Genomic DNA, 19,674 nt, shown 5'->3' with positions numbered 1-19,674 from the left:
GACTCTGCAGGCCGCGGTGGCGCACTTGTAAGTAGCGGTTACACAGGGCCTGATCTATTGTTGTCCCCACCCAGGGACTGCTTTGGGACGTCCCACGGTCTGTGTCCCCCAATGAGGCGAAGGAGAAATAGGGATTTTTGTGTACTCACCGTAAAATCCTTTTCTCCGAGCCATTCATTGGGGGACACAGCTCCCACCCTGTTATTAGCTTATGCTTGTTTTTTAGAATATGACATGCTATACGCTCATATATTGTTATTGATCTCCTACTGCTTTTGCACCGAACTGGTTAGCTGAGAGCCAGCAGGAGGGTATATACTGCAGGGGAGGAGCTAACTTTTTTTGTATCACTTAGTGTCAGCCTCCTATTGGCAGCAGCATACACCCACGGTCTGTGTCCCCCAATGAATGGCTCGGAGAAAAGGATTTTACGGTGAGTACACAAAAATCCCTATTTTTTTATATTTTAATCACTGTGATATGATCTCACAGTGACCAAAATAAAACAAGAGGAAGAATCTTCCTCTGCCGGCCGGCACATCATGGCGGGCGCACTGTGCATGCGCCAGCCATTTTCTTCCCGGAGGAAGAAGCCGGCGGCAAGGAGGGGATGCAGGAGGACCCAGGGACATCGGTAAGTATGACAGGGTCCCCGAATCCCCCTATTTCTCTGTCCTTTAATGTGCAATCACATCAGAGGACAGAGAATGACATGCCGCTTTTTTTTTTTTCTTTTTGCGGTCGCCGGTAAACGGTTATTTACCTGCGATCACAAAACAGGGGTCGGTAAAAACCAACCCCGATCATGTTCTTTAGGGGTCTCGGCTACACCCGGCAGCCGAGACCCCAAAGATCTTCCAGGTGCCGGCCGGCGGGCGCACTGCGCCCGCCATTTTTTCCCGAAAAAGATGGCGCCGCCCATCGGGAGCCACGAGGAGCATCAGGGGAGACGGGTGAGTATCGGGGACCCCATTTCTCTGTCCTCTGATGTGCGATCACATCGGAGGACAGAGAAATTAAATGGGAATTCAGTTTTTTTTTACCGGGGGTCGGTAAAAACCGACCCGAATCATGTTCTCGGGTATACACTTTTATAAAGGCGCTGTGGTTTAAGTACCCTTAACTGCCGCCGTTAAAAGGCGTATCGGCAGTCATTAAGGGGTTAAGACAACTGTATTGCGTATGGACATCGAAGATTGGGGGAAAGAGGGCTGCTGAGGATGCTATATTTGATCCACCGGTGACAATAACGGTCAGCAGCCCTCCCTCTGGTGGGTTCAGCAAATGCAGTGGAGATGCATAGCTTGCTTCATATCGTTGTCTGTGATGAGGCAACCCCTTTTAGGAAGGGCTCATAGTGAAATATGTTTGCGTGTGTGTTTTTGTATATTTCACTATTTCTGACCTCTCCTAGAGAGTGTTTTCACAACATATTTTTTTCCTCTGTTCTGTATTAATCCCAAATGTATTTTTCCAGTTACCCCTGTTTTTGCTACTGTGCCCAATGACATGACAGCGGAGGTTGGTTCTGAAGTCCGGATTCCTTGCAGTTCTCAGGGAGATCCATTACCTGTCATAACATGGAACAAGGTAATAGGTTGTATTAAAAAATAAACTGGTATTTCTGAATTTTCTCAGCATTCACAACATGGATATTGGATGTTCTACAATCGGACACGATTCTGTGGTTGTGTTTTCTGTCTGTCAGTTTTTTCTTACCTAGGATATAAACTGCTTCTGTCATTCTGCCAGTTATTTATAAAGGAATCTGTTACCACAAAATGACTGTTCAAACCAAGCACAGGCTTTTGGTGCGCCATCGGTGTGGCCCAATCAGTACCGCCCTCCCACTTGCTTGTTTTCAATCTTTTTTTCCGCCCTCTTTTGGTTCCCGTAAATCCTGAGCTGTCAATCAAGGAAGAGGACTATGGGGATGGATGGAGAACACGTAAGTGGAAGGTGGTCTGAACTGCTCAGCTGTGCCAAGTGTGCAGCACCACCTACATGGTTTGCTGTTCCAGGAAAGATGTGTAAAACCTACGCGGCCAATGGAATTCCAGGACACGATGTACTTGTAAATAGCCTTTTAATAAAATTTAATTCCGAATACATTGTGTCCTGGAATTCCATCAGCAGCGCAGGTTTTACACATCTTTCCTGGAACAGCAACTTTTCGGTGTGACAACCCGTGTATGGAAGCAGCTGTCTGATGTCATTTCAGTGGTTGCAAACATGCAGCCATACCAGGTGAGCCTGGCCGAGCTCGTCCCTTCACTCTGTCTACCAGTTATAACCCAATTTTGCGCTTGTTTTGCACTCAGTATTTCCACTTGTAAGACTGATGCTGGTGTGGTAGTTGGAGGCAGATATATCTCGCCCAGGTGTTTGTCCTATGTGAATTAGGCCACTCAGTATCTTCAGGGTGCTAATGGGTTAATGGTTGCAGGAATAAAAGATGACCAGCTGGGTGTTTCCAGTGTCTGCCTGGGGCACACAGATTGCCTGCCTGTGTGAGACAAACGTGAGTGAAGAGCTCTGCTCAAGATCTGTGTGATGTTAGCTGGGTGGGAGAAGCCCCCCCAGTTGTTGAGATAGCAACGTATTTGTTTAGTTAGTGCCGGACAGGCTAGGATTTATTTTTATGTTTTGTTTTTTGTGTTGCTTTCACGTTAATAAATCTGACCTGAGGTCAGCCTGCTCAGAAACCTGCTGTACGCCTCAGATTCAATGCACAAACCACGTGACCTTTGACCCCAGCAAAGGCGATCCCAGAGTGTTTTGTCACATTGTGGTGGAGAACGCGGGCATACCGTGGCACAGGCGACAGCATGGAAGACGTGGTGAAAGCCTTAGTACAGTCCACTGCCGTACAGCAGCAGGCCACTGCCGCACAGCACGAAGCTAATCGCTTGATGGCCGCACAGCTGAAGGAGTTACTGGACATGACGGTTGCAGACCGCCAACTTCTCCAACAGGTGGCGCAGCGCCTGGTGAGCATGCCTGACGCTGACCTGGAAGCAGAGTCCAGAAGGATCCATGTGAGTCGATACTGGCAAAAGCTGACTGCAGAAGATGACGTCGAGGCATACCTGACAACGTTTGAGCGGACGGCATTGAGAGAGAAGTGGCCGAAGGCACGATGGGCCGATTTGATTGCCCCGTTTCTCTCCGGCGAGGCCCAAAAAGCTTACCATGATTTGGACCCGGAGGTCGCTCAGGACTTTGAGAAACTGAAAGCTGAGATCCTGGCCCGGCTGGGTGTGACGACGGCTGTCCGTGCACAGAGGGTACATCAGTGGACATACCAGCAAGATAAACCGGCGCGGTCTCAGATGTTCGACCTGATCTACTTGACAAAGAAATGGCTGCAACCCGAGGTACTGACAATACCCGAAATAATCCAGCGGGTTGTCCTGGACAAGTACCTGAGAGTACTACCCCCAGCGCTGAAAAGGTGGGTAAGCCAAGGAAATCCCACGACAGCGGATCAACTTGTGGAGTTGGTCGAGCGTTATTCCGTGGCAGAAGGACTTCCCGACGACACCGCCAGCCCCCGGTCTGTGCCTCCTCCTCGTGGAACCGGTAAGACTGTTCCAGGGACCACGGGTGAAGGAAAATCGCTTAAAACTGTGGGGGAGGAGTCCGGGACTGCTCGCACTCCGAGACCAAGAGTATTGGACGGTGGTCTCAGTAGGGGACCTGTTAGGTGTTTCCGCTGCCATGAGAAGGGTCATGTTTCTGCGAACTGTCCTGTTACCGCTGAACCCATGCAGTGCGACGTTATAGACTCTAGAAAACGCATGTCTTTGGTTACACAGCTAGTGAGTGTGAATGCGGGTCAAAATGATACAGTGAAACACCTGTGTGAATTATCTGTTGATGGGAAAAATGTTGTGGCATTACTAGACTCTGGAAGTGTGGTGACTCTGGTGAAAGCTAGTCTGGTGGCACTTCCATCTGGTCCGTCTGACAAGTTTTCTGTGACGTGTGTGCATGGTGACACCCACTCGTACTTAACAGCGGTCATATGGATTTCTACTCCCTACGGGTCAGTGCAGCACAAAGTGGGACTCGTCCCCGCATTGTTACAGGATGTAATCCTGGGCAGGGATTTTCCCTATTTCTGGCAGTTGTGGGAGAATCAGTTGCTCCTTCACGGTAGCTGTACCCGTGAATCTTCTCCCATGCCATCTGGAGGTCCCGAGTACCTAGAGGAGACCCCACAGGAAGATGTTGCTGGGGAGGTTGGTGAATCTAACCTTCAGTACCCCTTCTCCGTCATGGCGGTGGAAACGGAGGAAACTGAGGAACCTCAGCGAGAGGCGGAGGCAGACAGCCATCCGGCACCCTGCCTGCCAGATTTGGGAGTCCAGGTGGATGACTTCCACAGCGAGCAAATGAAAGATCCTACCCTAACTCCGGCTAGGAAAAATGTAAAAATGATAGATGGGGTACCCGTAGAACCTGACACTAGGCTAGCGTACCCGTATATGGTTCTTGAAAATGATTTGCTCTACCAGGTAGAGAAAAAAGGGGAAGACACAGTGCAACGGTTAGTGGTACCCAAACCTTATCGGCGGAAGGTACTGGATTTGGCCCACGGACATATAATGGGGGGACATCTGGGGGTACAGAAAACCACAGAAAGGATATTGCATTGTTTTGTGTGGCCTGGAATACATTGTGATGTGCGTAACTATTGTGAGTCCTGTCCAGAGTGCCAAATCGCGGCCCCTAAATCTCAGTTCCGTAGCCCTTTGGTACCCCTTCCTATCATCGGGGTCCCTTTTGAGAGAATTGGGATGGCTTTGGTTGGGCCCCTTCCCCGATCCGCACGTGGGCACCAACATATCCTCGTCATCATGGACTATGCCACTCGTTACCCGGGAGCCGTCCCTTTGCGTAACACAGCTACCAAGACGATCGCTAAGGAATTGGTACAAGTGTTTAGTCGGGTGGGAATTCCAAAACAGATACTCACCGACCAGGGGACTCCCTTTATGTCGAGGGTAATGAAGGAGCTCTGCAGGCTCTTACAAATAGACCCGTTGCGTACGTCTGTCTATCACCCTCAAACAGATGGCCTGGTTGAGCGCTTCAACAAAACCTTAAAACAGATGCTCCGGAAGGCGATAGACAAAGATGGGAAGAACTGGGATTACTTGTTGTTACCCTATTTGCTGTTTGCCATTAGGGAAGTTCCCCAGTCTTCCACAGGGTTTTCGCCTTTCGAACTGTTGTACGCCCGTCGTCCCCGGGGACTGCTGGACGTCGCAAAAGAAACCTGGGAAGGTCAAGTCACTCCCTTTAAAACGGTGATCGGCCATGTAACACAAATGCAGGATCGTATTGCCGCTGTCATGCCCATTGTTAGGGACCATATGTTACAGGCCCAGGTAGCCCAGAGGCAAAGTTATGATAGAGGCGCTAAGGTCCGTACATTTGCACCCGGCGATAGGGTGTTGGTCCTAATCCCTACGGTGGATAGTAAATTCCTGGCGAAATGGCAGGGCCCATTTGAGGTCCAAGAAAGAGTTGGTGAAGTGAACTATAAAGTGTACCAGCCGGGTAAGAGAAAACCGGAACAGATTTATCATGTGAATCTGATAAAATCCTGGAAAGACCGCTCTGCCCTAACGGCGGATCTGCCCCGTCCGGTTTGTTCACCTACTGTACCAGAGGTGCAGGTTGCTGAGAACGACAGAAATCTGAGGTTAGGCAATTTTTGTTACAGAACCGACAGTTTTTCTCCGAAAAACCTGGCCGGACTAAATTGGTGAAACATGAGATTGTCACAGAGCCTGGCGTCACTGTTCATGTGAAGCCCTACCGGATTCCGGAAGCCCGCCGTGAAGCCGTCTTCCGGGAAGTGATGGCAATGTTGGACTTAGGAGTCATTGAGGAGTCACACAGCGCCTGGTCCAGTCCAATTGTGTTGATACCTAAACCGGATGGCTCCATCCGGTTTTGTAATGACTTTAGGAAACTGAATGCAGTTTCTAAATTTGATGCGTATCCTATGCCCCGGGTCGATGAGTTGATCGACCGGCTTGGTAAAGCCCGATACATTACGACCCTGGATTTAACAAAGGGGTACTGGCAGATTCCTCTGGCCGAGGCAGCCAGAGAGAAGACGGCATTTGCTACACCGGAAGGTCTGTTCCAGTATGTCTATATGCCGTTTGGACTTCACGGAGCTCCCGCAACGTTCCAGAGATTGATGGATCGAGTCTTGAGGCCTCACAGACAGTACGCTTCTGCCTACCTGGATGACATCGTAATTTACAGCATGGACTGGGAAACTCATCTCCAGAAGGTACAAGCGGTGATTGATGACCTGCGAGATGCAGGTTTAACGGCAAACCCCAAGAAATGCCACATCGGGCTTGAAGAAGCTCGATACTTGGGCTACGTGATTGGCCGAGGAGTGGTTAAACCCCAGATCGACAAAATACAGGCAATTCAGGGCTGGCCACAACCAGTGAACAAGAAACAAGTGCAGGCTTTCCTGGGGATTGCCGGCTATTATCGCCGGTTCATACCCAATTTTGCAGCCATGGCTACTCCCTTGACGGATCTTACCAAGGGGAAGGGTTCCGTCATGGTAAAATGGACCTCAGCTGCTGAAGAGGCCTTCCACAGCCTGAAACAGGCTTTGTGCTCTCAGCCCGTACTAGTGACTCCTGATTTCAGCAGCGAGTTTGTGGTACAAACTGATGCCTCTGATACTGGTGTCGGAGCTGTACTTTCCCAGGTGAGGGACGGAGTCGAACACCCGGTCCTCTATCTCAGTCGGAAACTGAATGTACATGAGCAGAGGTATGCGGTGGTTGAAAAAGAGTGCCTAGCCATTAAATGGGCTCTCGACTCCCTCAAGTATTACCTGGCTGGTAGGAAGTTTAGGCTGGTCACAGACCATGCCCCTCTCAAGTGGATGCACCTCCACAAGGACCGTAATAGTCAGGTAACCCGGTGGTTCCTTGCCCTGCAGGCTTACTCTTTTACGGTGGAGCACCGACCTGGGGTGCACATGGGGAACGCCGATGCCCTATCCCGAGTGCACTGTTTCAAAAGTGTTCTTGCTCGACCGGAGTGGTCTGAGCAAGGGGGGGGGGGGATATGTAAGACTCATGCTGGTGTGGTAGTTGGAGGCAGATATATCTCGCCCAGGTGTTTGTCCTATGTGAATTAGGCCACTCAGTATCTTCAGGGTGCTAATGGGTTAATGGTTGCAGGAATAAAAGATGACCAGCTGGGTGTTTCCAGTGTCTACCTGGGGCACACAGATTGCCTGCCTGTGTGAGACAAACGTGAGTGAAGAGCTCTGCTCAAGATCTGTGTGATGTTAGCTGGGTGGGAGAAGCCCCCCCAGTTGTTGAGATAGCAACGTATTTGTTTAGTTAGTGCCGGACAGGCTAGGATTTATTTTTATGTTTTGTTTTTTGTGTTGCTTTCACGTTAATAAATCTGACCTGAGGTCAGCCTGCTCAGAAACCTGCTGTACGCCTCAGATTCAATGCACAAACCACGTGACCTTTGACCCCAGCAAAGGCGATCCCAGAGTGTTTTGTCACACACTGCAAACACATGCTTTGAACAGTCATTTTGTGCTGACAGATTTTTTTTTTATCCATCTCCGATTTCCATGGAGATATTTGTCATACTAAGCGTTTATCATTGTGTAGTTACTGTTAATCTAACGATCCTAAACTTGAATATCTATGGTCAACTCCGTTGTTTAAAGCGTAAACATCATTTTTTAATTTTTTATAAATCCAATCGTTTGGCGACCATAAGTTAATAAATCTCACCAGGGGAATCAGCCTCTTTCCCTTTCGGGTCGCTTTCCCCTTTCGGGTCTCTTTCCCCCTTTGGGTCTCTTTCCCCCTTTGGGTCTCTTTCCCCCTTTGGGTCTCTTTCCCCCTTTGGGTCTCTTTCCCCCTTTGGGTCTCTTTCCCCCTTTGGGTCTCTTTCCCCCTTTGGGTCTCTTTCCCCCTTTGGGTCTCTATCCCCCTTTGGGTCTCTATCCCCTTTGGTTCTCTATCCCCCTTTGGGTCTCTATCCCCCTTTGGGTCTCTATCCCCCTTTGGGTCTCTATCCCCCTTTGGGTCTCTATCCCCCTTTGGGTCTCTATCCCCCTTCGGGTCTCTATCCCCCTTCGGGTCTCTATCCCCCTTCGGGTCTCTATCCCCCTTCGGGTCTCTATCCCCCTTCGGGTCTCTATCCCCCTTCGGGTCTCTATCCCCTTCGGACCTCTTTCCCTTCATGGACTGATCATTCACTTTAAGTTCATAGGTAAAATCTGTATTGAGTGAAGACAAACTTTTGTATTACTGACATAGGAGATGACAATTGGTGCTTTTAAGATCCTATCCCGATATGTCGTAGGTGTAATAATAATAATATTAGCAAAACTCTCCACTTAGAAATGTAGTATAGTTCTGCTCATTCGGTATGTCTTTCCTCATGTGCAGGCATTGCAGGACCTTAGGTATCCATAGTTATGACCACTAGCAACTGTCACTATATTGTGGTCGTAAGCATGGATACCAAAGGCTCTGCAATGCCTGCACATGAGGAAAGAGAGATACCGAATGAGAAGAACTATGCTACATTTCTAATTGGAGGTATTTGCTAATATTATTATTATTACACCTACTACATATTTGGATAGGATCTTGGAAATAGGAATACCCCTTTTAAGTTTTCCATATAACTTTATGAGCACCAACTGCTATCTCCCATTTCATTAATGAGGAAGTCTGTTTTAACTAAAGATAGATTTTCCCCATAAATTAGGAATTTTGAAAATTAATGTTGAGTCCTGGCAGGGAAAGAACCAGATTTTGTATGCTCTCCCCTTGTTTGCGTGGTTTTCTTCCTGGCTCTCCGGTTTCCTACCAGATTCTGGATATACTGATAGGGAGTCTAGATTGTGAGCCCCAATGGGGTCAGTGATGATAATGTATGTAAAGCGCTGTGGAATATGATAGCGCTATATAAGTGAAGCAATAATAAAATAATAATTTTACTTATTAGATATGTTACAAAGGTTCTTATTTTCATGTACATTATTAATTTTTGAAAAAATAATTTGGCAACTGTTACTTTTTTTAAGTGTTTTTTTCTGGAGTCTTGGTAAAAAGATTAGTTTTTGAGCCTCAAAAGGGGTCAGAATTATTTGGTGCTATGTGGATACTGTGAAATAAATGATTGTTTTGTTGTAGGATGGCATACAAGTAACTGAAAGTGGGAAATTCCACATTAGCCCGAATGGCTATTTAGCCATCCACGATGTTGGCCCAGCAGACCAAGGTCGATATGAATGCGTAGCAAGAAGTAGTATTGGGTATTCTGCCACAAGCATGGTTCTGACTGTGACTGGTAAGATCATTATTTTGCTTTTTCGCTTATGGAGCCCACCATGTGGTTAATACTTAACCCTAGCCATTGTTAATGCTCAGAATGGTGACGGGGAAGAAAATCCAAGAAAGGAAAAAAAAAGACTTTGACTTTAAAGTTGCTGCTGTGTCATTAGTCATTTTGGTCCAGTGTACTGATTAAGGCTACAAGGGGGTGCGGAAGCAGCAGTCACACCTTGGTGTCCCAAAGCCTTCTTGGCTGCACAAGATCACACCATAGTTATGAATGACATATAACAGGTAGTCCATTGAAGCCCTGTTTCTTCATATATCTCCTCTGGCAATGTATGATGTGATCTGTCCTATCCAAAATAAGAAGTTAGTATGTTCATGTATTCTCTATATGTCTTATTTAAAGGGGTTGTCCAATAGTGGACAACCTGTTATATATGTTAACCCCTTCATGACCGGGGGATTTTTCGTTTTTCCGTGTTCGTTTTTCGCTCCCCTCCTTCCCAGAGCCATAACTTTTTTATTTTTCCGTCAATTTGGCCATGTGAGGGCTTATTTTTTGCGGGACGAGTTGTACTTTTGAACGACATCATTGGTTTTAGCATGTCGTGTACTAGAAAACGGGAAAAAAATTCCAAGTGCGGTGAAATTGCAAAAAAAGTGCAATCCCACATTGGTTTTTTGTTTGGCTTTTTTGCTAGGTTCACTAAATGCTAAAAATGACCTGCCATTATGATTCTCCAGGTCATTACGAGTTCATAGACACCAAACATGACTAGGTTATTTTTTATCTAAGTGGTGAAAAAAAATTCCAAACTTTGCTAAAAAAAAAAAAAAAATTGCGCCATTTTCCGATACTCGTAGCGTCTCCATTTTTCATCATCTGGGGTCGGTTGAGGGCTTATTTTTTGCGTGCCGAGATGACGTTTTTAATGATAGCATTTCGGTGCAGATACGTTCTTTTGATCGCCCGTTATTGCATTTTAATGCAATGTCGCGGCGACCAAAAAAATGTAATTCTGGCGTTTCGAATTTTTTTCCCGCTACGCTGTTTAGCGATCAGGTTAATACTTTTTTTAATTGATAGATCGGGCGATTCTGAGCGCGGCGATACCAAATATGCGTAGATTTGATATTTTTTTATTGATTTATTTTGATTGGGGCGAAAGGGGGGTGATTTAAACTTTTATGTTTTTTTTATTTTTTTCACATTTTTTTAAACTTTTTTTTTTAACTTTTGCCATGCTTCAATAGCCTCCATGGGAGGCTAGAAGCAGGCACAACGCGATCGGCTCTGCTACATAGCAGCGATCTGCTGATCGCTGCTATGTAGAAGAATTGCACGTGTGCTGTGAGCGCTGACCACAGGGTGGCGCTCACAGCGACGGGCAATCAGTAACCATAGAGGTCTCAAGGACCTCTATGGTTACCATTCACAAGCATCGCCGACCCTCGATCATGTGACGGGGGTCGGCGATGACGTCATTTCCGGCCGCCCGGCCGGAAGCGGTAGTTAAATGCCGCTGTCTGCGTTTGACAGCGGCATTTAACTAGTTAATAGGTGCGGGCAGATCGCGATTCTGCCCGCGCCTATTACGGGCACATGTCAGCTGTTCAAAACAGCTGACATGTCCCGGCTTTGGTGCGGGCTCACCGCGGAGCCCTGCATCAAAGCAGGGGAGCCGGCATCGGACGGTATAGTACGTCCGATGCCGGTAAGGGGTTAACAAGGGGCTGCATAAAATAAAAAAAATCAATTTTGGCTCCCAGACTGATGTTGTTGCTTCTCTCTCAGCCCTTTCTCCCAGCGATCTCGTGATATAAACAATATCGCAAGAGGAAAGGCAGCCTTCACTATTCTTGTAGAGCGGACAGTGGGACATTTATAAGGGGTTGTCCATTAGTAGAGACATTTATATGGTAATTTCCAGTAGTGGGGACATTTTTATATGGGGTTGTCCAGTAGTGGGGATGAGGACATACACCATTGTATCTTAATTAACCAGACGACTATTTTTAGCAAACCAAGAAGAATAGACTGTTATCTGTATGTTGGCTTTTGAATTTGTGTTGGTCAAGAAATCAAACTTTTGCTTGTGTAAGCCTGTAATATTGACATTTCATATAACATCGTGCTCTTATCCGGATGACAAGTGATGTTTACTGATATGCTAATTATGCATTATGTAGGCTAGATTGTTTGGTGACTTTGAAAACCGGGGAGGAAAAACTATGCAAACAGATCAAATTATCAAGTAATGCTACTTGATCTCACCTCCATTCTTTCCCTTTTTGTCAATACTGAATGAAGGACACTTGTTGAGTATAAAAAGAGGTTACATACCTCTATAGCGAGAGACAGCCAGAGATTCTGCCAAGACATCCAAACATCATGGCTCCATCACGAGGGACACGGATCTATCATGCCACAGGAAGCAACCTAGGGGACATCGGCCAAAGTTGGAAGAATATAGATCTGCTATGTTGACCATTGCCGACCCTCGCAACCAGTCAACCCCCCATGTACTTATGCTGGCTAACAGATGTAAATCATTCAGCTGCGGTGCTAAAAACTAAATCTCCGAGCACTAAAAAATACTCGGAGGACACCCAAGCGTGCTCGGGAAATCTCGAGTAACGGGTATATTCGCTCATCACTATTGCTGAACCATGGATATGTTGGGAGGAAGGCAGGATTGGGACCCGCCGGTCGCCTGGCTCCATGGAGATGTTAGGAGAAGCCAAGTTGTAACCTCGGGTCAACTGACCTTGTACCTGAAAGGACTGTCATCTTCCTAAGCTTGTCGTTACCTCCTCTCAATATGCGTGACACAGGTGGGGTAATCGACCCTGGAAGTTGAAGCCAGGTTGTGACTCTCAGGTCAACTGGTCTTGTTCTTTAATGGACTGTCCTCTTCCTACGCTTGTCGTTACCTCCTCTCTGTGCGTATGCCACAGGTGGGGTAGTCGACCCTGGGAGCACTGAAGTAACAGCTGCCATTATCCCAGCGAGTCCGTGAAAGGGTGAAGCTCTGTAATGTGCACCATCTTGGGATATTTTGCTGGGACTGTTCTACGTGTTATCTGCCTGTTTTGTGGTTCAATAAAGCATTGCCACACTGTTTTACCCTCACCCTGTGTTGTCTGAGTAGAGTTATGCCCACAATAAAAGGGAGAGCTGGCGTTCGGAGGGATGATCACTGGTCCACGTCGGCTAGCAGACTGGGGTGCCTGCCCGACCGTCCTTGTCTCCACATTTATGGTGGCAGCGGTGGGATACTACTCAGCCCGGCGGAACCGGGGGAGCTACAGGGGACTGGTTTTCTCAAGACATTTTCCAGGGATTCATAACCATAGAGGCATACAGACATACCTTGCAGACCATTGATGAGGTATGTAAATCAGGTTTCGGACAGTACTGTGTCCACCCCCACCAAGTTGGCCTCGGGAAGAAAACCAGAATGGATGTACAGCTGCAACAAGAAAACGGAAACTACAGGAGCTGTGCCAGCTTTCATGGATTGAATGGAATTTAATCCATTAACTATAGAATGCAGAGGAGGCCATGTGTGGACACAATGGATGCCAATTGTTTCTCATCAATTACGTGTGGAGTATATTTTTGCAAGCAGGACATGGAATATGCTCTGAGTAAACTGGATGATAGAAAGTTTTGTGTGATAATGGTGAGACCTCTTAACATTCCTGACTGTGCTTAAAGACATGTTGTAGAATGTTCCCCATAAGTGGAGAAGGATGATCGGAATCCTATCACGTCTGGCTAATTAAGATTCGGGAGCAATGTGGAGACACATCATCTTAATTAACCAGACGACTATTTTAGGAAACCAAGAAGAATACACTATTATCTGGATGTTGGCTTTTGAATATGTATTGGTCAAGAAAACACTTTTGCTTGTGCAAGCCTTTAATATTGACATTTCACATGACCTATTGTGTTCTTATCCTTGATGACTAGTGATGCTTACTGATATGCTAATTGTGCATTGTGTAGGCTAGATAGTTTTCGTGACTTTGTCAACAGGGTAGGAAAAACTATGCAAATAGATCAAATAATCAAGCAATGCTACTTGATATAATCTCCATTCTCACCCTTTATGTCAATACTGTATGAAGGACACTTAAGTATAAAAAGAGGTGACATGCCTCTATAGAGAGATAGAGACAGCCAGAGATTCTGCCAAGACATCCAAACATCCAGGGGACCCTACAGGACTGCTGCCAATACATCATGGCTCCATCATGAGGGACTCAGATCTATTATTCTTCAGGAAACAACCTAGGGGACCTCTGCCCTGGTTGGAAAAATATAGATCTGCTCCATTGACCATCACTGAACCGTGGATACATTTGGAGAAAGCCAGGATTGGGACCCGCCAGTTGCCTGGCTCCATGGAGATGTTCGAAGAATCCAGGTTGTGACCCTCGGGTCAACTGTCCTTGTACCTGAATGGTCTGTCATCTTCCTAAGCTTGTCGTTTCCTCCTCTCGGTGTGCTTGCCACAGGTGGGGTAGTCGACCCTGGAAGCTCTTAACAGCTGCGGCGAGTCAGCGGAAGGGTAAGACTCTGTAATGTGCACCATCTTGGGGTATTTTGCTGGGACTGTTCTACGTGTTATCTGCCTGTTTTGTGGTACAATAAAGCATTGCCACACTGTTTTCCCCTCACTCTTTGTTGTCTGTGTAGCATATGCCCACGTTAAAAGGAGAGCGGGCGTTCGTTGGGACGATCCCTGGATCCATGCGGTTTTGGCTAGCGGACTGGGGCGTCTGACGACCGGTCTGTCTGTACTAGTCTGTTAAGGTTGTGATGGACCAAAGATTTGGTTGGTTATGCAAAGTTAATGGCATTGGCCAATGTTAACCTGATGTGTATGGGGATATTTAACACTTGACCTCCTGTTCTTTCCCACCTATTGAAGTCAAAGAAGTTGACATCTTGCAATTTGACACATGTAAAACATTTTAACATATACACGGCATCACTCACTGATTGTCTGATAAATCTGCACAATAAAGCCAATTTAAAAGAATGTAAAAATGATGGCTCATAAATTCTGGGCTTAGGTGCCCACAGGCTGTCAAAAGATTGCCCTTACGGAAAGAATAGGTAGCTACATTTTTTTTTTACACTTTTTTTTCCTAAATCTGACCCAAGCTTTTTTTTTTTTTTTTTTTTAAATTTAATCCAGTATAATGTATCCACAGAGCATTTTTCCTTTCTCCTAGTGTTGTTGGTTGCTGGTTTCTATAGGCAGCAAAGTCTGTTTTCCTTCTAAACAACTTTCATAAATTTGTTCCATGTATCAAACTGCTAAAAAAAACCTGCCTTTGTCGCCTATAACGACCAATCAGATCTCTGCTTTACTAATTTAGGACTTATCCTGCCTCTGCACTTATGCCTCACATGTAAAGCAACAACGCAATGTGAAATAAACCCTAGAGCTCGTTCACACGACCATATTTTAAGTCCGAGTTGTCTGTCTGTCTGTTGGTCCAGTTTCCATCTATTCCCAGCTCCCCCCACCCCCCAAAAAATAACCTAATACATCCGCTTTTGGGGAGAGATTATATGCATCCAGCTGCTTTACTAATTACAAAAAAAGACAGCCCTCACAAATTCTGGAGTATCGGCAATTATAATTGTATAATATATTGTTGCTTCATGTAATTGAGATGCTTCCTCAGAATGTTATCTATTATTGAAAAGTGGATGCGATATGTAAAAATGACACTATGGTTGAAGCTCTCAGGAGTTGGCACACGTTGCACATAGACCACATCCACAGCCACCTTGGGCTCAAGAATTAAAATCTATGTGAAGACACTGAAAACCTTAATTCCTGTAAAACTTGACTCCATCTTGATCTTGTTTTCTGCCTCAGGCCCTTTCCTTTTAGTTATCTTGGGCTTTTAGCAATTCTTAAGTTTAGATGAAGTAACTGCTGTACCTTGAAGTAGTTTTGCATCCTTTAGATAATTTGTTCTACTGAACTATTCCTTTTATTCCACATCTGTTAACTTTAAATAACTTTGTAATTAGTAGTTACTGTTCAGACTCGGTGGGAAGATCTTGAGTTTGATGTCTTGGGTTGATGACTTGATAATACGACTATTACTGAGCGAACAGAATATTCTTTAGATTGTAATATGGACTGAAGAGTCTCCCGTCTGAGTCACCCCATATTTAATAGCATAGCAGTGCCTTTTGCATAATGGTACCAATAAGTCTGCATTTTTCAGACTGAATTGGTATACAGTGGGGAAAAGTATTTAGTCAGCTACCAATTGTGCAAGTTCTCTCACTTAAAAAGATGGCAGTGTGCTTGGGATCACTATCATGCTGAAAGACCATCCACATTTCATCTTCAATGCCCTTGCTGATGGAAGGAGGTTTGCACTCATAATCTCACGATACATGGCCCCATGCATTCTTTCATGTACACGAATCAGTCGTCCTGGTCCCTTTGTAAAGAAACAGCCCCAAATCATGATGTGGCAACCCACATGCTTCACACTAGGTATGGTGTTCTTTGGATGCGACTCAGCATTCTGTCTCCGCCAAAAACGACGAGTTTTGTTTCTACCAAACAGTTCTAATTTCCCAATATTCTCCTGGGTAATCCAGATGCTCTCTAGAAAACTTCAGATGGACCCAGACATGTACTGGCTTAAAGGGACACTGTCACCTGAATTTGGAGGGAACAATCTTCAGCCATGGAGGCGGGGTTTTTGGGTTTTTGATTCACCCTTTCCTTACCCGCTGGCTGCAATATTGGATTGAAGTTCATTCTCTGTCCTCCATAGTACATGCCTGCACAAAGCAATCTTGTGAAAGTAGCCTAAGGCAAATCCTCAGAGCGCACAGTACGTGCACTGGGAGGATTCACAAGTCTGCAGTCACACAGAGCGATTGCAGACTCCATTCTGGACAGGACAACCCCATTAGTGAAATTCACAGACTGATCAACTCCTATTCTATCAAGTTTAAAGAAAAAAATATTAAACTTCCTTTAAAAGGGGTTGTTAGTTTAACTTCTTTGTGATGCCAATTGTTATATAGTGATATACGTAATATATATAATTGATATAGTGTCTGCCATTACTATCAGCTGTGCGCTATCATTCCACCGTCTGACTCTTCGAACTGGAAAGAACCCTTTTAGTGTAAGTTGTAATTGCATTGTAAACGGTTGATTTTTACATGTCATACATGTGCATACTTCATTAGTAAGCTATAACAGGCCGTTTATGTATTAACTCAAAAAATTGTCTCTAGCAACAGGTAACTGGGACCAAAAATGGAGCCACTACTTGGGACACTTTAGGGTCAGTTGTTGTATTGGGTCATAAATAGGATCCATCAAAGGGTTCTGTGTTTAGCAAATGATGTGGAAACAAATATTTTTTTAATTAATAATGAATGCAGAACTTACTAATTCTGATTTTTTTTTTTTTTTTTAAGTTCCTGAAGTCAGTCGTACCGGGGACCCCTTTGTTACTGTGTCTATTAATGAAGCCATCGCTACAGTTGACAGAGCGATAAATTCAACAAGATCACATTTATTTGACAGGTATTTACATTTGTAATTAATGAATGAGAGTATGGTTACTGTTACCTCTTCAGACACTTGTCGTACAGACGTGGGTAGTGTTACCAGGAATATATTGTTTAGTTATAGACTGGCATCACAGTGATATCCTCTGCAAAGACATTTCCTAATAAAGCCTCCTTGTTGCTGGCGCTTGTGCCAATGCTCCATATCTTGAGTTCCCTGCCAGTTTTGCTAGGTGACAGATTATTTAATTATACTTTTATATTGGAAAAAGCGTGCAAGTCGAGGCCGTCAACAAGTAATTCTTCTCTCAGGCTGCAGTGCACTCCATCACTAATATGCGCTAAAGCAGTGAAAATATGCTTGCTTATCATTCTTACTATTATATTTAACATTTATGCAGCTATCTGGTGGACATTTCCGAAGAAGCCAATTCCTACAATGAAATGATCATTTTTTTTGCAGCAAGTTTACTTGCAGTCCTATGCAAAATAACAGCGAACATGAGTCAATTTGCCTATAGCTATATGATGTGCATGGTTACGTTTACTCATTTGTCACCACTTTTCATTTCTTCTAGTCGTCCCCGCTCTCCTAATGACCTTCTGGCCCTCTTCCGATATCCCAGAGATCCATACACAGTGGAACAAGCTAGAGCCGGGGAAATATTTGAGCGAACCCTCCAGCTTATACAAGACCATGTTCAGAATGGTTTGATGGTTGATGTAAATGGGACAAGTAAGTATTCCTAAGCATTCTATCTATATTGTGTTCTCCTCACTCCTCAGAGCGGCCAACTAGAATCTAGATCTTGGATTTCGCAGTCAGCTCTTGTAACTCTGCTTGTCAAATAATCTCTGGATTACATTGGGCTCAGATCATCTTTTTTTCTGGGGTACCAACTTTAAGGGCTTACTATTATTTAGTTTAGTAGATATGATTAAAGGAAAACCATCCAAAATGATGGTTCAAGCCAAGCACAGGCACTCAACGCTCCCTTGGTGTAGCCGAGTACTTTAGCAAGTCACTACAACTGAATTGTTGGTATATACATTCTGATCTTAATTTTTCTACATTTTCTTCTCTTTTACCTTTTGTTTTTTCACTTTGTGTTTTCTCGTATTGTTTAGGTTATCACTACAACGATCTTGTATCACCGCACTACCTTAACCTCATTGCCAATCTCTCTGGATGTAGAGCTCAAAGGCGGCTAAATAATTGCACTAATATGTGCTTTCATCAGAAGTACAGAACCCATGATGGCACTTGCAATAACCTCCAGCATCCAATGTGGGGAGCATCTTTGACCGCCTTTGAACGGCTGTTAAAATCCGTATATGAGAATGGATTTAATTTACCAAGGGGTGTAAGTGCTGGTAGACTCTATAATGGCTATCCTCTTCCTCTGCCGCGCATGGTTTCTACCACCTTGATTGGAACACATACAATTACACCAGATGAACAGTTCACTCACATGTTAATGCAGTGGGGACAGTTCCTTGATCATGACCTGGACTCTACAGTAGTCGCACTAAGCCAAGCCCGATTTTCTGATGGGCAGGATTGCAGTTCAGTCTGTACAAATGATGCCCCGTGCTTTCCGGTCATGATTCCACCAAATGATCCACGAGTCAGGAATAACGCTCGCTGTATGTTCTTTGTGCGTTCTAGTCCCGTTTGCGGAAGTGGAATGACCTCCTTGCTAATGAACTCTGTCTATCCTCGAGAACAGATGAACCAGTTGACCTCTTACATTGATGCTTCGAATGTCTATGGAAGCTCCGATCACGAAGCCCAGGAGATCAGAGATTCTGCGAGTCACAGGGGTCTTTTAAAGCAGGGCATTGTTCAGCGATCTGGAAAACCACTTCTACCGTTTGCCACCGGACCACCTACTGAGTGTATGAGGGATGAAAATGAAAGCCCTATCCCATGCTTCTTAGCTGGTGATTTCCGAGCTAACGAACAGCTAGGTCTAACAAGCATGCACACCGTGTGGTTTAGGGAGCATAATAGAATTGCTGCAGAATTGCTGAGATTAAACCCTCATTGGGATGGCGATACAATATACCATGAAGCTCGCAAGATAGTAGGAGCTGAAATGCAACACATAACATATGGCCATTGGCTGCCTAAGATTTTTGGAGAAGTTGGCATGAGAATGCTTGGGGATTATGCAGGCTATGACCCCAGTGTAAATTCTGGAATTCTCAATGAGTTTGCAACGGCCGCCTTTAGATTCGGTCACACACTTATCAACCCTATCCTTTACCGACTAGATGAAAACTTCCAACCAATTCCACAGGGTCATTTACCTCTACACAAGGCTTTTTTCTCTCCATACAGAATTGTAAATGAAGGTGGCATTGATCCTCTTCTCCGAGGCCTTTTTGGGGTTGCTGGCAAAATGCGTGTTACCTCTCAGCTGTTAAACACAGAGCTGACAGAAAAGCTCTTCTCGATGGCACATACTGTAGCACTGGATTTGGCTGCAATCAATATTCAGAGAGGACGTGATCATGGAATACCTCCATATCATGACTTTCGGGTTTTCTGTAATCTCTCGACTACTCACACTTTCGAAGACTTGAGGAATGAAATTAAGAATCCAGACGTCATTGAAAAACTAAGAAGGTAAACATCTTATTCTAATGTGTGGTTCATTATTAAAGGGGAATTCTCTTTGTATTCATTTGTCAGACCAACAGAATATGCCATAAATG

General features: G+C 45.1%; 1 protein-coding gene across 2 annotated transcripts in view; it reads left to right on the top strand.

Moving 5' to 3' along the window:
* Window positions 1-19,674, top strand: part of PXDN (peroxidasin) — a 223,652-nt gene that overhangs the window by 183,385 nt on the left and 20,593 nt on the right. For both annotated transcript variants that reach the window (XM_069728002.1, XM_069728001.1), the window contains 5 exons: window positions 1,478-1,590; window positions 9,228-9,384; window positions 16,861-16,969; window positions 17,532-17,689; window positions 18,082-19,585. In XM_069728002.1, the coding sequence (XP_069584103.1) occupies window positions 1,478-1,590; window positions 9,228-9,384; window positions 16,861-16,969; window positions 17,532-17,689; window positions 18,082-19,585 (2,041 nt within the window). The remainder of the gene's footprint in view (window positions 1-1,477; window positions 1,591-9,227; window positions 9,385-16,860; window positions 16,970-17,531; window positions 17,690-18,081; window positions 19,586-19,674) is intronic.

Source organism: Ranitomeya imitator, chromosome 5 (assembly GCF_032444005.1).
Source record: "Ranitomeya imitator isolate aRanImi1 chromosome 5, aRanImi1.pri, whole genome shotgun sequence".
NCBI classification, from domain to species: Eukaryota; Metazoa; Chordata; class Amphibia; order Anura; family Dendrobatidae; genus Ranitomeya; species Ranitomeya imitator.
The sequence above is the reverse complement of the archived record's forward strand: the minus strand, read 5'-3'. Positions and strand labels throughout refer to the sequence as shown.